We start from the raw sequence: 17,925 nt of genomic DNA, 5'->3' as shown, positions 1-17,925 counted from the left end.
CATGGGTTTTTAAACATTTTTTAGAAAGCTCTTGGTTTTGTTCTGGCACAGAATGAAAACAAATCCTGAAATCTCAGCATGTTTTGCAAAACAGAATTCTTGCCCTACTCACCACAAGCACAGGTTTCAAGGAAAGGGGAACCTGGAGGGAAATTAAAAGGAATACGGACAGCTTGACTAAATAGAAAGGACGGGCTCATGCACAAGATGACCACAGACAGGTGTCGGTTCTTTGGTGTACTCATCAAAAAAGGAGAGAGACTGTGCAGAGTTTATACTTGACAGTAATTGAACAAAAGTCAGTTTGGACCAACTACTGGGAAAAAATTCCAGATGGTGAGATCTGTCAGACTGTGGTAGGAAGCACCAACATTTGAATAATTTCAAAGAGAGCTGGAGAAAGCACTAAAAAGTATATCCCAGTGAACAATCTTGCCAGGACAGTGAAAGAGCTAGATGATCCAATAGGTCTTTTCCAGCTACAATTTCTACAACTCACTGAAGGCAGTTTCATTTGTTAACAGACAGAGCTAAGAAGGTGAAGGACAACTCCCCTTGCTAAATATTTACAATTTAAGGGTCTGATCCCATGTGTCCTGACTCAGACAGAACTCCCATGTGCTTCAGCAAGTTATGCCCAAAGTGAGGATTGCAGTAACAGCTGAGAAAAGAGGAAAAATGTGCCATCTACCTGTTCTCCAGAGAACAGTGTCGTAGAAGAAGGAAAATTCCATCTCTGTGTGATGTTCGAGAGAAGCCCAGCCTCTTGGTGCGGTCACATAAATGTAGGACACATAGAGAGGGACATGGACTGTCAGGAAGGACTGGGCAGAATCTCGCACCTGTGAATCAAACAAAAAGATGGTTATGGATTTTTTGGGGGGCGGGGGGTGTGAAAGATACTGGGACCAGTTCATAACAATGCTTTGTAGATTTATTGTAACTAGTAAACCCTATACACTCAGAGCTGCCACAGAAATAGCAAAAACTCAGAGCAGCATTCATAGAATTCTTCTCCCATGGGTCTAGATTTTGTGCCATGTGGATGCCAGGCTACCTCTTTCCACAAGGAGAATCATGGATGTCCTACATGTAGGATGTACAAAGGGAGGACGCAGTATTTCTAAGGCATTGTAAGGTCTTGCTTCCCTGCCCCTGTAAGGGTGATACATTAGGAATCATCAATTGCACAAATACAAAATGGGAAATGACTGCCTAGGCAGGAGTACTGCAGAAAAGGATCTGGAGGTTATAATGGATCACAAACTAAATATGAGTCAACAATGTAATACTGCTGCAAAAAAAAAAAAGCAAATATTCTGGGATGCATTAGCAGGAGTGTGGTAAGCAAGACAAGAGAAATAATTCTTCTACTCCATTCAGCACTGATAAGGCCTCAGCTGGAGTATTGTGTCCAGTTCTGGGCACCACATTTCAGGAAAGATGTGGACAAGTTGGAGAAAGTGCAGAGAAGAGCAACAAAAACGATTAAAGGGCTAGAAAATATGACCTTATAAAGGAAAGACTGAAAAAACTGGGTTTAGTCTGGAAAAGAGGACTGAGGGGGGACATGAAAACAGTCTTCAAATACATAAAAGGTTGTTATAAAGAGGAGGGTGAAAAATTGTCCTCTTTATCCGATAGGGCAGTGGTTCCCAAACTTTAACAGCTTGCGAATCCCTTTCACGAAATTGTGAAATCTCGTGAACCTCCTCCTAAAAATGAGTATTTCCAGGGATTTAAGTTTAAATGTCCTCCACACTCCATGGGGCTCCTGCTGCTGGACCCCGTTGACCGCCCCGGTCAGCTGAGCTCCACTGAGCTCGGGCTGCGGGTCCCGCTGACCGCCGGGGCTCGGGCTGCCAGCCCCAACTGCCCGGCCCCGCTCTCCCTGGGGCTCGGGCGGGCTGCCCTGCCCAGCAGGTCCCACCTGCTGCTTCCAATGCCCGGGGTCCTCTGGCCGCCATGAGTGAAATTTTTCTGGCGAACCTCCTGCAACGTTCTGCGAACCCCAGTTTGGGAACCACTGCAATAGGGACAGGACAAGAAGCAATGGGCTTAAATTGAAGCAAGGGAGATTTAGATTAAACATTAGCAAAAACTTCCTAACTGTGAGGGTGGTTAAGCACTGGAACAAATTATCTAGGGGTGCTGTGGAATCTCTGTTTTTAGAGGTTTTTAAGAACAGGTTGGACAAAATGGTCTAGATCAGCGGTTCTCAAACTTTAGCAACCCAAGGACCCTCATTCTGATTTAAAAGTTTTCAGGGACCCCCCAAGCCTTCCCCAGCTCAGTCCTTGCTCCGCCCCTTCAGACGCCCCGCTCACTCCATCCATCCTCCCTCCATCGCTCACTTTCACCAGGATGGGGCAGGGGGTTGGGGTACAGGAGTGGATGCGGGGTGTGGGCTCTGCGAGGGAGTTTGGCTGTGGGAAGGGGTGCAGGGTCTGGGAGGGAGTTTGGGTGAAAGCTCTGGGCTGGGGTAGGGGGTTTGAATGAATGAGGGGTGTGGGCTCTGGGAGGGAGTGTAGGAGGGGGCTCTGAGCTGGGGCAGGGGGTTGGGGTAAGGGCTCCGGCTGGGCAGTGCTTACCTTGGGTGGCTCCCAGAAACGACCAGCACAACCCTCTGGCAGTGACTCCTAGACAGAGAGGCCAGGGGGTCTCTGCACGCTGCCCCTGCCCGGAAGCACTGCCCCCGCAGCTACCATTGGCTGCAGTTCCCGGCCAATGGGAGCTGCGGTGTCATCACTCGGGGTGGGGGCAGCACGCGGAACAGGTAGAAGCCCGCCTTCACCCCACTTTTAGCGTGCAGGAGGCACTGGGAGGGAGGGGGAGGAGTTGATCAGTGGGGCCTGGGGAACCACTGGGGTACCCTTAGGGACCCCCAGGGTCCACAGACCCTAGTTTGAGAAAAGCTGGTCTAGATAACACCTAATACTGCCTCAGTGCAGGGGACTGGACTAGATGACCTTCTGAGGTCCCTTCCAGTCCTGCATTTCTATGATTATTGCTGATTAATGAACAAGTATGGTTGGGAGGGGGGGAAGCTTGTCTAGTCCTCCCTCTTGGTGCACAGACAATTATAGTGTGCCTACAAACCATTCAAGACCCCCTGGTAACTGGATTTTTGTGTATGAAATCGGCAAGGTATAAAGATATCATATTATACCTATCTTTACACGTGCCCATTTCATGTACTGTATCTTTACACAAAGCCGTTTTTTCTCTCTTCACAGTACATCTTCTTGCATACTGCCATTCTGGTGTTGTGTTAAATAGGTATTTTTCTTTGTTTGCCAATTCATAGTACGGAGGCAAATGTACACAGGTGGAGTTGATGAAAGCTCTTTTTTAAGTGCTTGAAGCTTTGATTGCAGCAGATGTTTTGAAAAAGAAAATATTGTAATTTGTCTAGGATCTTATTTAAGATTTTCAGGCAGTAAGAAAATACTTACAGATAAAAAAAGTTTGACTCAAGAGTTTAACAGACAAATAGTTTTCTTGATTTGCATAATAAAGAAATAAGTAGCATTTATAATTATTAAAGCCAAGATTGTGATAAATGTTCAATGTTGGCCTTTCTCTGTTCTCCCTGAAGTCAATGGTAATTTGATCCATTGCCTTAATTAGGAACAAAGTTAGGTCAGCATTTATTGCTGTTAAAAATCTCTCTATAATTGTCTAAAGCAGGCAAATTGAGTGATGTGCCGAAGGTCAGCTGAAAGCCTGCGAACCACTCGAGACCTCCTGATAACTGTATTTTAACACATGAAATGGGCATGTATAAAGATAACAGCTCAGTGGATCATCACCGACGTTGCTGGTTTTCAAAAAATACTGGAATAAAAGTAACTGTCACTAAAATGATGAATGAGTTTGCCCATGTGAATAAAGAAAGTCTTTTCCTGATTAGCATTTGAGAAATGAAAAATACCTCCCTCCCCCTGTTCTGCTGAAAGAACATTATGTAAATACAAAGCTGTTCCTCACTCACCGAGAACACTAGCGTTAGTCAAAGCTGAGTCTACGAACATGTCTTTATCTTTATGTGCATGTACCCTTGCTCTGTGTGCAGTATAAATGTACGGGTATGTGTCTGGAATAATACCTGGCCTCCACCACATAAGCTAACTGTGCGCACGAGGTACTGTGAATCATGATTTCAGCTCTACAAACGCAAGTCTCTATTCAGTACATTAAAAGAGCAGCTCTGCTTGCTCAGTCAGTAAACACACGAGCCAGTCTGAGTTATTATAATATATTGCAAAAAGAAAAAGAGTATTTGTGGCACCTTAGAGACTAACACATTTTTTTGACCATAAGCTTTCGTGAGCTACAGCTCACTTCATCAGATGCAAGTGAGATGTAGCTCATGAAAGCTTATGCTCAAATAAATTTGTTAGTCTCTAAGGTGCCACGAGTACTCCTTTTCTTTTTGCGAATACAGACTAACAGGGCTGCTACTCTGAAACTTATAATATATTGGTTATACATATTGCAACCAGTAGAGGGCAGTGGTACTCATACACACAAGCCATTATTTTATACTAGATTATTACTCTCACTGTGCTCTTCTGCAAATTTGAGAAATCTCAAAAAATTCCTGAGAGCTCACTCCACTATTCACAGAGGGCAAAATTCTCAGCAACGGTAAATTAACATATATCCACTGAATTCAATGCTGATTTACACCAGCTGAGAATCTGGTCCGAAATAGTTAATAGCAGAGACAGTCATGAATTTTCATATTACCAATACATTATTACACTTGAAACATTTACAGTATAGTCTCTAGCATATGATGGAATAATATAATTAAAACAATACCATTCTTATCAAAATAAAAGAGCCAAGTACATTTCATGATGTACCATTCTGCCTTAAATAATAGCCAGGGGAAAATCAAATGTGTACTGATTCCGTGGGATGGAAGGCACGCCCAACGAATATTTACTGCTATAGGACTTCTGCCTTAGTAAAGAGGTCTGGATTGGGCCCAAGTCTTTTGGAAATGAACCCTCACCTGGAAGTCAGCAGTTACAGATCCCCCACAGACATCGATTAATTCTGTCATGTCATAGTATGCATCAAAAGTCCAAATACAGCTCTTCAGATTGAGGTGTTTGTAGAGCTGGATTGTCTTTGGTTCTCTCACTGTGGGATCAAACTGGTATGGACGGTCATATCCAGGACCCAGAATGATGCTGTCATACGTCACTTCATCCAGGAATCCCGCTTCTGGAATTAGGAAACAAAAGGAGACATATCTCTGTGAATTAAGGAACTCTAGGTACTGACATAACATTTTAATTATCCAATGAGGTATTGGATATATACTGAGATGATGATTTTTATTACAGTACTGCTTAGAGGCACTTTTCACTATGTTAAACTGGAGTTAAGGCTGAATCCATATAAATAACATAAAGGTAAAAACTAACAGGGATGTTGCATTTATTCCAGAACCAAATATTATAAAGCCAGGAAACTCAGGGCTAAGGTTAAACTTCTAAAATATCCAAACGTGTTAAGGTCTGAAAACGCACAGTTAGGGCATCTAAACAATCTTAACTCTGCCCTATAGTGACACCATGCAATGAACATACAATTCTGACTTGTGCATTAGAGTGTTTGCAGTGCCAGGGTAGCTTAAACTAAATTTTAAAGACAAGTTTTGGATTTTTTCCTTGGCTCATGGCGTCCCTTCCACATGATTCGTTTGCTGATGCTGCTTTCTGTGCCACAAGGCAGAATGAAGCACAGGGGCTCACTGTGTACCCTGCCACAGAACATATACGGGAAAGGGGAAATGACCTGCTCAGTGCATTCCTCCCCATTTATCTCCCTCAAATGTAGCAACTCTACTGCATATTGATATCTCAATATTATTAATTATATAGTGTCAATAGTATGCTAGGTCCTTGCCTTAAAGAGCTTACCCTCTGTTCACGTTTCCTTTTTCATTTACAAAGCAATCGCTTGCTTTAAAGCTTACCCGAGATGCCCTGCAGGTCCCTGATGGTGACCAGGTTTGAGCAGACATGCTGGTGTCTGTAGATGGACTCGGATAAGAGGAAGTGCAGGTTGTGCAGAGGCATAGTGGAGATGAGAGGCAGCATTCCATCCTGGTGGGGGATTTGCACTGAAATATGGATTCTAGAACAGAATAAATAAGCAGAAACAGCTGTTTATGCAAAAACTGTTCACAAAAAGGGTGCATATTGTATCAGTTTACACAGCACATAGCTACCGTCTGGTCAACAGCTCAGAGCACAAGTTTGAATTCATTGGTGTTGTATTTATTTAGGGCTGAATTTCCTCGCTGATGTTGAGTAACACTGTATTCCTTGATATAGACCCACTGACTACAGTGTTTCTAACTCAAGGAGTAAAGCATGACCCCAGAGGCAATTATATGAATGCTTGCTGCATCCCTTCACTATTAAGTATGAGGAGGAGACGGGGGGGAAGAGAGCCAGTTCATGATATACAAAAGAGACCTCATTTCTTAAACACATCCATCTTTTTTCTGTTCTGTTTGTTTTGTATGTAAAAACATGAATTAAACCGTTAAACCCCTGGAAGACCAGAATCATGGTCAGGTGAGTGCCCATTTCCAGGCTTATACCTGTTGGGATGTTCCTTGTGTTTGACATCCAGATACTTCAGAGTGGCAATGAACGACTGAGCCTGGAATCCTCGGCCCGTTCCAGCTACCACAGGAGTATGACAAATGGCACTGTCGGTCCCTATGGTAACTATGTTGCTTCTCAGTGGGGTCCCCACGTGCCCGGCCTTGTCTATGGCTTTTGCCACACAGCGCACATGGAACCGCCGGCTGAAGTAAATGCTGTCCAGCACCTGGGAGGAATGAGGAAAGCGGTTTGCATGTATGTAAAAGGCAAAACCAGGCCCGCCCCAACACGTACGGGCTGATTCGCAGAAGTGCTGAGCACTCAACTGCAAAGAAGTCAGTGGGAGCTGTGGCTGAATATACAAAGTGGTCTGTTGTTATTATGGATTATTATTATCAATTGATTTATATTACCGTAGTGCCTGAGGCTGCTAGCCATCAGGACCCCATTGCGCTAGGTGTTCTACAAACACAGAACAAAGAGATGGTCCCTGTTCCCTAGGGCTTACAATGTACTGCTAAGTACTCTCAAAGTCAGGTCCTAGGGCTCTTAGTTGGGCATGCGAAATTAGTGGAAACTTCTGACCTTGATCTCTCTCTACCTCAGTACCCCTTCTGTAAAATGGGGATAATGCCATCCCCCTCTCCCCCAACTTCACAGAAAATAGATTCATTCATGTTTGTGAAGCACTTTCATGTTCTTGTGAGGAGCACCGTGGAAATGTCCGGAAGGAAATTAATAATTGTCTTCAGAGAAGGGTTTGAATACTGTGCAGTAAATAATGCCTAGGGCCACCCGTTAAACAACCAGAATAAAACAAAATATTGAATGGGTTTTCATTCAGTGAGCACCATCCGTCCTGTGCACCGAATGAGGCAGGGGTCCTATTGATCAGGGAATTAAAGACTGTATCATAATGCATATGCACCAGCAGGCTGAATTAAGGTTGCACAGGCAACCTTATGTCTGGCACATCTTAACTTTTGTGTGCTGGACTTTGCATCCTTAATAATGTTCTCTTAATGAAGCTGGGGGCTTTGTGGGTGGCTGGATGGGTGTGAAACATACACACATTACTTCAACTTAGTTAATGGTTCTTCAAGAACTGATATTCTACTGACCTAGAATCTCAAAACAGCAAATGCTTCAAGGATGTGCTTTGAGCCCCCCAACACTCACCATGAACTGTTATGCATAATCCACACCCTCTTGCACTACCGTACACAGTCACGTACCATGTGGTTGATGCTAGTGAACGGCGTATTGTCCGAAATTGTTTCAAAGGGTGATCTGGCCCCATTCCCATCAGTGGGCGTTGCCACCTCCCAGTTGAACTGTACTGAAGACTGGTTGATCCCGGCCTCATCACAGCGCTCCTTCATGAATAAGTACTTGGGGAAGTGAGGATCACAAGGCGTTACACAGATCAGTGGGTAGCCTGGAGAAGGGGATTTCTTTACACCCTCTTTGGTTACTTCCTCCACATGGTCATAGTCTGCCAGGGTGACCACCTGCAGCAATGCAATACACCAGCTTTCACCAGGAACTGAGGGAAAGACACATGAAACAAGGGCTGGGCTGCCTGTTTTCTCAATTTCCAAACCTTGTTACTGGTGCACTGTATTTATTTTACTTCATAAATCCCACTGAGGATTACAGGGAAGGAGAGAGGTGTATGGACTCAGCAGGAATGCTCAGCGCTATCAGCATATTGGAGCATCCTATGCTATTAAAATACTAAATCCTACATTATGGAACACATCCAGTACCTGAATTGCAGCCGTGTCCCTCAGAAGAGGGACAACCCAAGTCCTACACCTGCCCAGCTGTTCGCATTCTAGCTCAGATATCATTTAGGCTCTCTGCAGTAAAAGGTGAGTGGGATGCTACCAACATAATTGTATTTGATATTATTTTGGATGCTGAAGCACACAAGGAACATAACAGTGCACGTACCGTCCCTTGCCCAAACTAAGGGCAATGCCAGTGTAACAACTTCCCTGTTTGAGGGAAATAAACCCAGGAACTCTGGATCTAAAAGCATAAGCCTCTACAACTTAGGCAAAAGGACAAGCTCCATTAGCTTGGAGGTGGTAGCAGACTCAGACATCTACAAGTGATTTGCCCACTAGAAAGGTTCCTACCTTATGATAACAGCTTAGTTAAGTGGGACTTTCCCATACTACTACCTTATTATCTGCCATTTTTGCCTTGGCAATCTCCAGCCCATCTCACCTTAACATAAGCAACTATGTCTCTTCAGTCATGCCACAGTTCAAATGGCAGGAAAGCATGGGCCCATGCCTCTGTGAAGTAGGTGAAGAACCATTATGCAGCCTGTTCTCCTATTCACTGCCTTGCCTGCCTCCCACACCACCTGGAATACCAGTATCAATTTACCCTGAGCCTCTGCTGGTCCAAAGAGGAATGCTGTGACTACAGAGGGTGTGTCTACACTAGAGTTTTAACCTTGAGTTAACTGGTCACATGAACAGGGGGTCCGCTTAGCCACAACTGTCTGTCGCCTAGATCAAGCATTTGGGAGTCTCCACACTCGTTTTTTAAAAGGCCGTGGCTTCACAGGCCTGCATGTTCTAGTGTAGGCAAGCCCAGTGTGCTTCGCTGCGTGTTCTGCTTTTCTGTAGGTTCTCCCCTACCACTAACTTACATCATTCACGTTTTGCTACTTACAATGGGAGGTGCTGGTAAAATAAGGCTCCCTGCTGCTTCCTGATCCAGAATAGTGACTACTGCAGTGGTGATATCCCCAAGAACAGCTTCCACTGGATCATCTGGACCCAGCACCACAGAAAAGGACTCATGCCACTCCCTGTCTTCGTTAGACAGGATCTCCACCTTAAATATGATGTGGTCCACCCCTACATGAATGAACACGAGAGAAACAGAGAACCTGATATATCATCTGACATTACCCTAACAGCTCCCATAAAACACTGCATAGCTGCCTCAGGTCAGGATCATTGAAACATTACGATAAAATACACATTACAGGTTTTATCTGAACTCTAATGATTTAGCACCTTCCAGCCAGGACAGATAAATAAATAAGTCATAAATAAAACTCCAGCTAAAACGACTGGTCCGATTGATCATCTGGCAGACTTACAAGCAGATGCTATATGAGGATTAACAGTGCCTGTCTTATATTAGCTGACTGTAATAAAAATCTATGATCCAAAACATATCCCATCCCTGTTACTAGTGTCTCTGTTTTAACTCTTTGGCTCTAACATGCAAAGCTACTGCTGTTGGACCCGTGGGGCATGGTTCGAGTTATCTTGTAGGATCTTGAGGGGTTTCTGCAGAACTCCTGTATACACAGGCTCCTTGAGGAATCTGTATTGTTAGCTGTCAACTGGCAATATTCTCTCTCTTACAATCACTCTCATTCTCAAACTTCATCACCGTAGCAGGAAGAAGGGTTACACCGTATCAGGATTTCGGCCATAGCAGAAGGCAGGGTTGTAGCCAGGGGATTCCTACTGACTTTAATGGCAACTGCCTGGCTAAAACCTTATGCAGAACATTTATAGTTTATTACAAAAAACCCTTGTCACCCAGCAAGGGTGTTGTGAAGGGATGAAATATGGGATTCGCATATTCCATGGTACCAAACATGAAAGGTGTTGTGGTTGGGGATGGCCTTCCAATCTGTTCAAAGGCAGGTAATCCCTGTGAGCACACAGGCTAGGCCATCTTTCTGTCTCCTTATATTCATCACTCCCTGCTCACTCACGCTTTGTATGCAGCGTGAGCACCCCCTGTATGCAGAAGAGCGTGAGGGGGAATGCGGTTTGGCACCAGCAGAAAAGTGATGGTCTGCTCCAGTGGGAGTCTCAATTCCCCACCTCCACTGTTTTTCAGTTTTTATTTTTCTCAGCTGCCTGCAGGGGAAGTGGAGAGAACCCTGACATCCCCAGTGTGTGCTCTGTCAAAACATCGTGTTGGACTGCTTTTTGTGGTCTCTCCAACATACTTAAAGAATTCCTCTGAGGCTTATGACTGATTTGGGAAAAGTAAATATAACCACCCTGTGAAAGATTATTGAAAGGATGACATAGGTGTTTCCTATTATAAATGCTGCATCAAATATGACTGCAGTGTGTGTGTCTAGAACAAACCCCAAAGCATAAATACTTTAGAGGGGGTTGGTGTAGCTCATGTTTTAGCTTATATATGAAATCATACACCCATGAAAAACAAGACACACACAGTGACTTCAATGGGAGCAGAGTTGGGTCAATGCCAAATGCTTTTGAAAATCCCCCACATAGAGCATTGTTGTGTAAATTACTTGCACATTTTCCTTTCATTTTAATTTGTTTTGGCCTGTGTTAAATGTCACTGAGTAATCCCTCCACCTCATAATTCAATTCCAAGTATCCTTTACCAGGGCTGAACTTGAGGACTCGACTCTTTGGATAGTAATCGACTCCGGACTGGGCTGAGCCATCACGGGTGCTGCAGCGGACCTTTGAGGTCCTGTTCTGGTCCCCTCTTCTGAGCACCTTGATGTTTAGAATAGCAAGACCCTCAGGGCCTGGAGGCTCCCGTACTTGGTATGCAGTCTCTTCAAACTCAATGGTGGGGGCTAGAGAAATGGTATGAAGAACAGAAACACGTATTTGTAGCAACTCTAGTAGCCTCAAAATGATTTGCACCACAGTAAGCTTTCCAGCAGCCAAGGCTGAACTGACATAGCTCCTTTTAAAACCCATCAACATTATTCCGCACATCAGAGTGAAGTCTGAGAGGCACTCCTGACATACAGGGGCAGAGCCTACAGCCTAGACATGGCTCTCTGATACCCTGCTGGGCCCAGGAGCCATACAGTAAGCTTGGCAGTCATTCCTTCAGATTGCCCTTCCAGCAGACAGGTAGGCTGCCTTACCTGACCTTTCCAAATACACTAACTCTACATTTTGTCTAGCACTAGTGGTCCTTTATCTATGTGCCACAGCGTACCACTAACATGAGATTCAGAATCAATTTTAAATGTGAGTTAATACAATATAATGGCAGGTTTCAGAGTAACAGCCGTGTTAGTCTGTATTTGCAAAAAGAAAAGGAGTACTTGTGGCACCTTAGAGACTAACCAATTTATTTGAGCATAAGCTTATAGTTCACGAAAGCTTATGCTCAAATAAATTGGTTAGTCGCTAAGGTGCCACAAGTACTCCTTTTCTTTTTACAATATAATGGAGCACTGATCAACAAGTCAACCATTTAATTCGAGGCAGTTTACATATAATGGCTAACATTCAGACCTGGTGTAAATTCCACTGACTGCCCTGGAATTGTACCTGCTCCATCTAGTTCCTAATGTAGCCCATTCTCTCTTACCATCTTCATCATTGGAGACAGTAATGGTGGCCATGTCATTCTTTCCGATTCTAGCTCCGCTCCAGTGGTTTCCAAGGGGACTGCCAAGATAGATCCGGAATTGCTCCTCTGGTTCAAATGCAGAGTCATCATTGATATAGACAGTGCAGTTCTTCACCTACAGCCAAATACATCATCAGTTAAAGACTAGCAACTAACACGAATAATTCCTCTGAATTTAATGGAAGATTAGTGTTTCTTCACTACCTACCATTTAACACCACAGTGTTAAATGCTAGGTATGATGAAAGAAGGCTTAGAAACTCTGCGTGGGCATCAAAGTGCAGCTATATGATGAAAAGCGGCTGTGGAAAAATGGCACTTCTTACTCACTACAGCTGGTCCTCGTGTGTATTCCAAGACTATCTACTCAAAAAGCACTAGCTGTAATGCTAAATATTATTGATACCCAACACTTGTTTTTTATGTGTTAACTAATACTTAGTTAGTGTTAAATGCAGATTCTCCATGGACTCATCTTTTAATTCCAGAACAGTAACAATAGCTAATCCAAAGCAGCTGGAATATTACTTCTGAGAAAGGGGGTCTGGTAAAGCCACTGAACAACAGAGTGCCCAGGAGAACATCCAGCTTTTCAAAACCTATTCTGATGATTGTTCTTGGTTCTCCCCCAACCCAGTTAGGTTTAACTCGCCTTCTCCCCTTTCAAAAAAGTGATGCGAGACTCCTCCGCATTTCTCCTCTCCTCGAAGTCCTCCATGACTGCTGCTGTCTGGCTGCGGGTGTAGCACCTGACAGAGGACTCATAGCTCAGGTCTCCGGTGCGGATGATGGGAATGTGCAGGGCACCCTCCTTCTCCTTCACAACGTACAAGTCCTTGCCAAACTGCATGATGGGTACTGCAGGGGGCACACAACAACATCCACACCTGTACCGTGATAAAAGCTAAATAGCGGCCAAAGCAGGCATGCAATCTATTGAAGAAGTACCAGGTGGGGCTGGCAGTCCTGTAGCGAGATGTCAGATTAGACAGTCAACTGTGCTCACGAAGAGTATTCTTGACTTTAACCAAGCAGCTGATCATTGCTCCCACTGGGAATTGGAGATTCTGTTGCTCTTGCTAAAGAAGCAAATCTCTCATCCTACCAACCCTCCGTCACCCACACAAAAAGTTACTGAACATTTTGCTTTCCCTAATATTTTGTTGCCTGAGGTAACCACCTGTTCTGCACATACTGGAGAACTAGCCATGCTCTAAGGCAGTGGTTCCCAAACTTGTTCCGCCACTTGTCCGCCCCGCTTCCAGCAGCTCCCATTGGCCTGGAGCAGTGAACCGCGGCCACTGGGAGCCGCGATCAGCCAAACCTGCAGACCAAACAAACTGGCCCGGCCTGCCAGGGGCTTTCCCTGCACAACCGGCGGAACAAGTTTGGGAACAATTGCCCTAAGGTATATGTGTCTGAGCAGCATGCGTACTGTATGCTGGGGATACATACGAAGAATGGGTAATACTTAGATAGGTTACTGTTCTTAGGGCACTATTGCAATCATAACATCTTCTGTGGCTAGGGATAGAAAAAGCCTGACGCCAAGAGGGCAAGTCTCAGCAGACGGTTCAGGAGCAGAGATAATGACAGATTATTACAGAGCAGTTTTTCTGTGGTTATGTGACTGATGCATTTCTTTAGCAAGCAGGTACCTCCCAGGGAGAAAATCACAAAGGTCAGGATCACGTTTAAAACACAGGAGGGAGGAAAAATACTGTGAGTTGAAATTAATACATGTAAGCTTCAACCCAGCTGCTAAAAAAAGGGCCAGATTCTCATGCCCATACCCACGCTGAATAGTGCCTGACTTCTCATGAAGCATGAGTGATTTCAATGGGACCATACAACGGAAAAGACACTACTCACAGTGAGCAAGGGTCACAAAGTCTGGCCCCACATGGGAGGAGAAAATAGGAATTTTATTTTGCACTTCCACCGACCTTAATTCCTTGAGGACAAAAAAACTAGGGAGAGAAACTATGAAGGACAGGTGCCATGGAATGTGTTGTGTGATGTCATCAAACGCATCCCAGGTGTTTTCCAATTTCTCTTAGTACACGAGGGAAATATGTAAAGGACAGAGCTAGAATGGATTCGATATAGATTCACTGTATAGCTTACCATCTTGGAAAGTGTCATTAATGGCCACTATAGCTTGGAAAGGTTTGGTCAATTCAGCCCCATGGGGTGAGCTTAGGTATACAACAAACGTCTCCAGCCCTTCAATCACTGGGTACTGGGCATCGTCCAGGATTGTCAAGGTGCAGTACTAGAGGAAAAGTAAAAGAACCAGATTATAAAACCTGTTATCCTCCTTTGGCGAGAAAGAGAAAATACCCTGGGATTCATCCTCAGGTGACTTGAGTAACGTCACTAAATGTGGGCTCTTCTAGGTGCACAAACAGCAACAGTTCATGCAAATACTATGGTCTTCACATATAACGCACACTGTATCAAAGAGTAAGGCTCTACCTTTATCCTGGAGAGATTCTTTCAGCTGAACCTTCTTCAACCAGAACGTTAACTTGATTTGACTAGATTTATATTAATCCAAAATGGCGGATGCATCTATCTACTGTAGGTGCTTATAGGGCTCCCATTACTGTAGTCTCAGAGCACCTCACTATCTTTAATGTGTGTATCCTCACAATACTTCCATGAGGTAGGGCAGTACTGGTATCCCCATTGTACAGATGGGGAACGAAGACACCGAGAGGCCAAGCGACTTGGCCCCCCGTTGCACAGGAAGTCTGTGGGAGAGCAGGACATTGAACAGAGATCTCCCACGTCCTAGGCTAGCACCCCAACCACCAGACCATTCTTCCATCTCATCAGATTCAGCTACTGGGGCTTCGATACAAACCTAGCAGGTAACTCAGCAATATGATCGGAGAGTAATTGTGCTGTAATCCTCCCCTCTCCTCACCCCAGCTCCACCTTACTGTTGAAGTTGTCACCCTCATGTCTAGAATTTTAAGACGCACAGGAGATTTTCAAAGGCACAAGGGAATGTCAGGCACCTAATTCCCTCTGGAAGTCAATGGGAGTATGGTCCTTAATTGCCATTTGTGCCTTTTAAGATAGCCCCTTGTAAGCTTTTTGTGGCAGGACCATTATCTGTCTATGTCTCCCGTGAAGTGCCCGGCATATTTTTGGTCACTATAAAACAGACAGACAGAAGTTCAGCTTCTTTAAGCATTACAAATTGTGACCGCCCACAAATGGAGGAAGATTCCATAGACTCTGTGGCATAATGGGACAAAATGAACAACTTGACTTGGCCAGTAGGCCCCGAGTATCACTGCGCTTTATAAAATGAATATTACGTTTTTATATTGGGGCCCCACTGCGGTAGGTGCTAAGCACGCATAATGAAAAGATGGCTCCTGCCCTAAAGAGCTTACAATCAAAGGATATGGCAAGAGAGAATAGGTGGATACAATGGACAGACGGGGAACACCAGGTAGCACTGAAACAATTATGATTAGTGTGATATGCATCAGTAAAAGCCTGCAGTCTGGAAATGGGGATTTTACATGGGAAATCAGGCTGGTTTTGGCTGATGCTTGGAAGGTTTGTGGCAACTCCTTCTGCCATTTATGCTTTTCTTTATTTGATTAAAATGGTTCTTGATGCAGCTGTATTGGCATGAACCTGGGATCAACTGTATCTATAAAAAAATAGATATGTCTCTTTTATTCTGATGTCCCCAAACCCCTGTAAGTAAACAACTGCAGTAAATTTAACTTTCAAAAACAGTGAGTATAGTGATTATGTACGAGAAAGAGACACAGACTGAAATCCGCTCCATCTAAGCGCTGGGTGTGTAGTCCAATACCTCCTCAGTTCTGCCTGGCCTGAACTCTACTTTCTTGGAGCTGGGGATATAGTCAATTCCTGGACTGGCTGAGGGTGGATCTGAAGTCCGAGTCGCACACCATACCGAGGTGGGGGTTGAGAGGTCGGTACCATGCCGGATCACTGGAATGTCAATGATGCCTGGAGGCAAAGTTACACATATTAAAGCCATGATTAGAAATTAGCTGGACATGAGAAAAAAAACACATCTGAAATGTCAATAGGTGCCATCACGTTGGCTTTTTCTTTTCCTTCATGGTGACTCTGTCCATGGCACTTCAGAAAGGACAATGCCTTGCAGACAGTAATAACCAAAGCTCAGCTCCAACGTGTGGGGCAGGATGAGGAAGTGCCATAGCTGCCACCCTTTTCCTCCACAGCGCACATCTGGTTGGAGGGTTCAGTTCTTTACAACACCCACTGGTAATGCAGTGTTTCCACTGCAAGTATCTCACAGTGACAACAAGCCCAGACCCAACGGAATTACTGCTCTCCCTTACCTGCATCCTCATTGACAGTAAAAGTTGCGTTTCCCAGGAACACAGTGGAGGCGTCGTTGGGGCCACTGATCATCACCTTGGCCGAAGCCACGCTTCCTATGCGCGCATTGCTAGAGGCATCCGCCAGGGCAATTTCAAACTCCTCCTCCTCCTCGTACTCGCTGTCATCGATCAGTTTGATGTCACAGGTTGACATGGTGACACCGGGCCCCAAAATAACACGGTTCTCATTCGACATTCCCCTCGACTTAAAGTCGGACCCCAACTCCAGTGCGTAAAGGCTGCTGCCTTTAGCAGATTTGGAGACGGTGTAGCAAAGAGCAGATACAATGCTGCTGGCATCCCCTACAATGTAACATCCACGGGGACAGAAGTGTTATGGTCAGAAAATTATATGATGCTTCATTAGCTGTGGAGGAACATAGGCCCGCATTAGACCTGAATGAACTCTGGGTTTAAACTGAGTTTGGATCTCAACATAAGTGATAGGCCTTAAGCATGTGAATTAAAAAAAAAAAAAAAAACAGAAGGAGGAATTGTTTGTGTTAAACTTGAAGTTTCCCTGGACATGCCAGTGTTATCTCATTTAAGGTGTGGGTTGAGGTAACAGAAATCAAGAAAACATGGGGAATTGGGCACCAGGTCCGGTAAATAATTGGTGTGTTTAATTTATTATAAAGAAATGCACAGTTTAGTAGTTAGAAAGAAATACAGCAACATGAGATAAAGAGGAAACCTTGAAAAGAAAGGGGCTCAACCAGGAATCTTGTCTTAACTAAGCCAGGGGCAGGGTTCTGCTCTAAAACTCCCTCAGTTAGCTTTAGTTAAAGTCCAATACCCAGCCATGACATCACTTGTTTGTTATAGTATATAAAAAGCAAGGTATCTAGGGAGTTCTTTGTCAGTGCCTTTTCTTACCCCTCTGGAAAATAGCATGATGGCAATAGGTACCTCCCAGGCCTCGTCCTGTTGAGAGTATTTGGGCCAGTAATTCTAACTGTATTGCTGTTGGGTATAGAATATAGATTATATATATGCTTGTTTGTACACTGTGTGCAATCACCACCAAGAGGCCTTTGAACTGATAAATGAATGCTTGTGTAGAAACTGAGTTTCCTCAACTTACTAGGAAAATAATTTCTGACACACTGGATGAATTCAGACATCGTCCATTGTAATTTCTACAGTAAGGGGAAAATATTTATGCAAGGGGAGAGTGGAGGACACTCCTGCTGTTCTTAACCATCTACAGAAATTGACCTAGCATGAATTCAAAAGAACATTTTGATATTTTTAGCCAGCTGAATCTCTGGACACTCAACTCCAGCCCCAGTACTGTTGCCTTCTGTGGCTGCTCGCCTGAAATCAGAGATTGAAGAGGGTATGTCTCCTACTATACGCAGCAGCACTGCAGGTGTGTTCCATGGGACGCATAGCACCCGACACATAGGGAAGAAGCCAAGAGATCCCCTGGTTTGCTTCTGTCTTCAGTAGGAGCTGGACTGAGCCCTAAGGCAGCA

General features: G+C 44.5%; 1 protein-coding gene across 7 annotated transcripts in view; it reads right to left on the bottom strand.

Moving 5' to 3' along the window:
* The window catches only part of FRAS1 (Fraser extracellular matrix complex subunit 1), a 299,490-nt gene that overhangs the window by 18,090 nt on the left and 263,475 nt on the right, over nucleotides 1-17,925 (bottom strand). For all 7 annotated transcript variants that reach the window (XM_073340462.1, XM_073340465.1, XM_073340463.1 and 4 more), the window contains 12 exons: nucleotides 16,406-16,750; nucleotides 15,886-16,046; nucleotides 14,169-14,316; nucleotides 12,694-12,899; nucleotides 12,000-12,156; nucleotides 11,047-11,247; nucleotides 9,327-9,514; nucleotides 7,871-8,146; nucleotides 6,629-6,861; nucleotides 5,996-6,156; nucleotides 5,024-5,238; nucleotides 692-842 (listed from right to left, as the gene is read on the bottom strand). In XM_073340462.1, coding sequence (XP_073196563.1) covers nucleotides 692-842; nucleotides 5,024-5,238; nucleotides 5,996-6,156; nucleotides 6,629-6,861; nucleotides 7,871-8,146; nucleotides 9,327-9,514; nucleotides 11,047-11,247; nucleotides 12,000-12,156; nucleotides 12,694-12,899; nucleotides 14,169-14,316; nucleotides 15,886-16,046; nucleotides 16,406-16,750 — 2,442 coding nt within the window. The remainder of the gene's footprint in view (nucleotides 1-691; nucleotides 843-5,023; nucleotides 5,239-5,995; nucleotides 6,157-6,628; nucleotides 6,862-7,870; nucleotides 8,147-9,326; nucleotides 9,515-11,046; nucleotides 11,248-11,999; nucleotides 12,157-12,693; nucleotides 12,900-14,168; nucleotides 14,317-15,885; nucleotides 16,047-16,405; nucleotides 16,751-17,925) is intronic.

Source organism: Lepidochelys kempii, chromosome 4 (genome assembly GCF_965140265.1).
Source record: "Lepidochelys kempii isolate rLepKem1 chromosome 4, rLepKem1.hap2, whole genome shotgun sequence".
Classification (NCBI taxonomy): Eukaryota; Metazoa; Chordata; order Testudines; family Cheloniidae; genus Lepidochelys; species Lepidochelys kempii.
The sequence above is the reverse complement of the archived record's forward strand: the minus strand, read 5'-3'. Positions and strand labels throughout refer to the sequence as shown.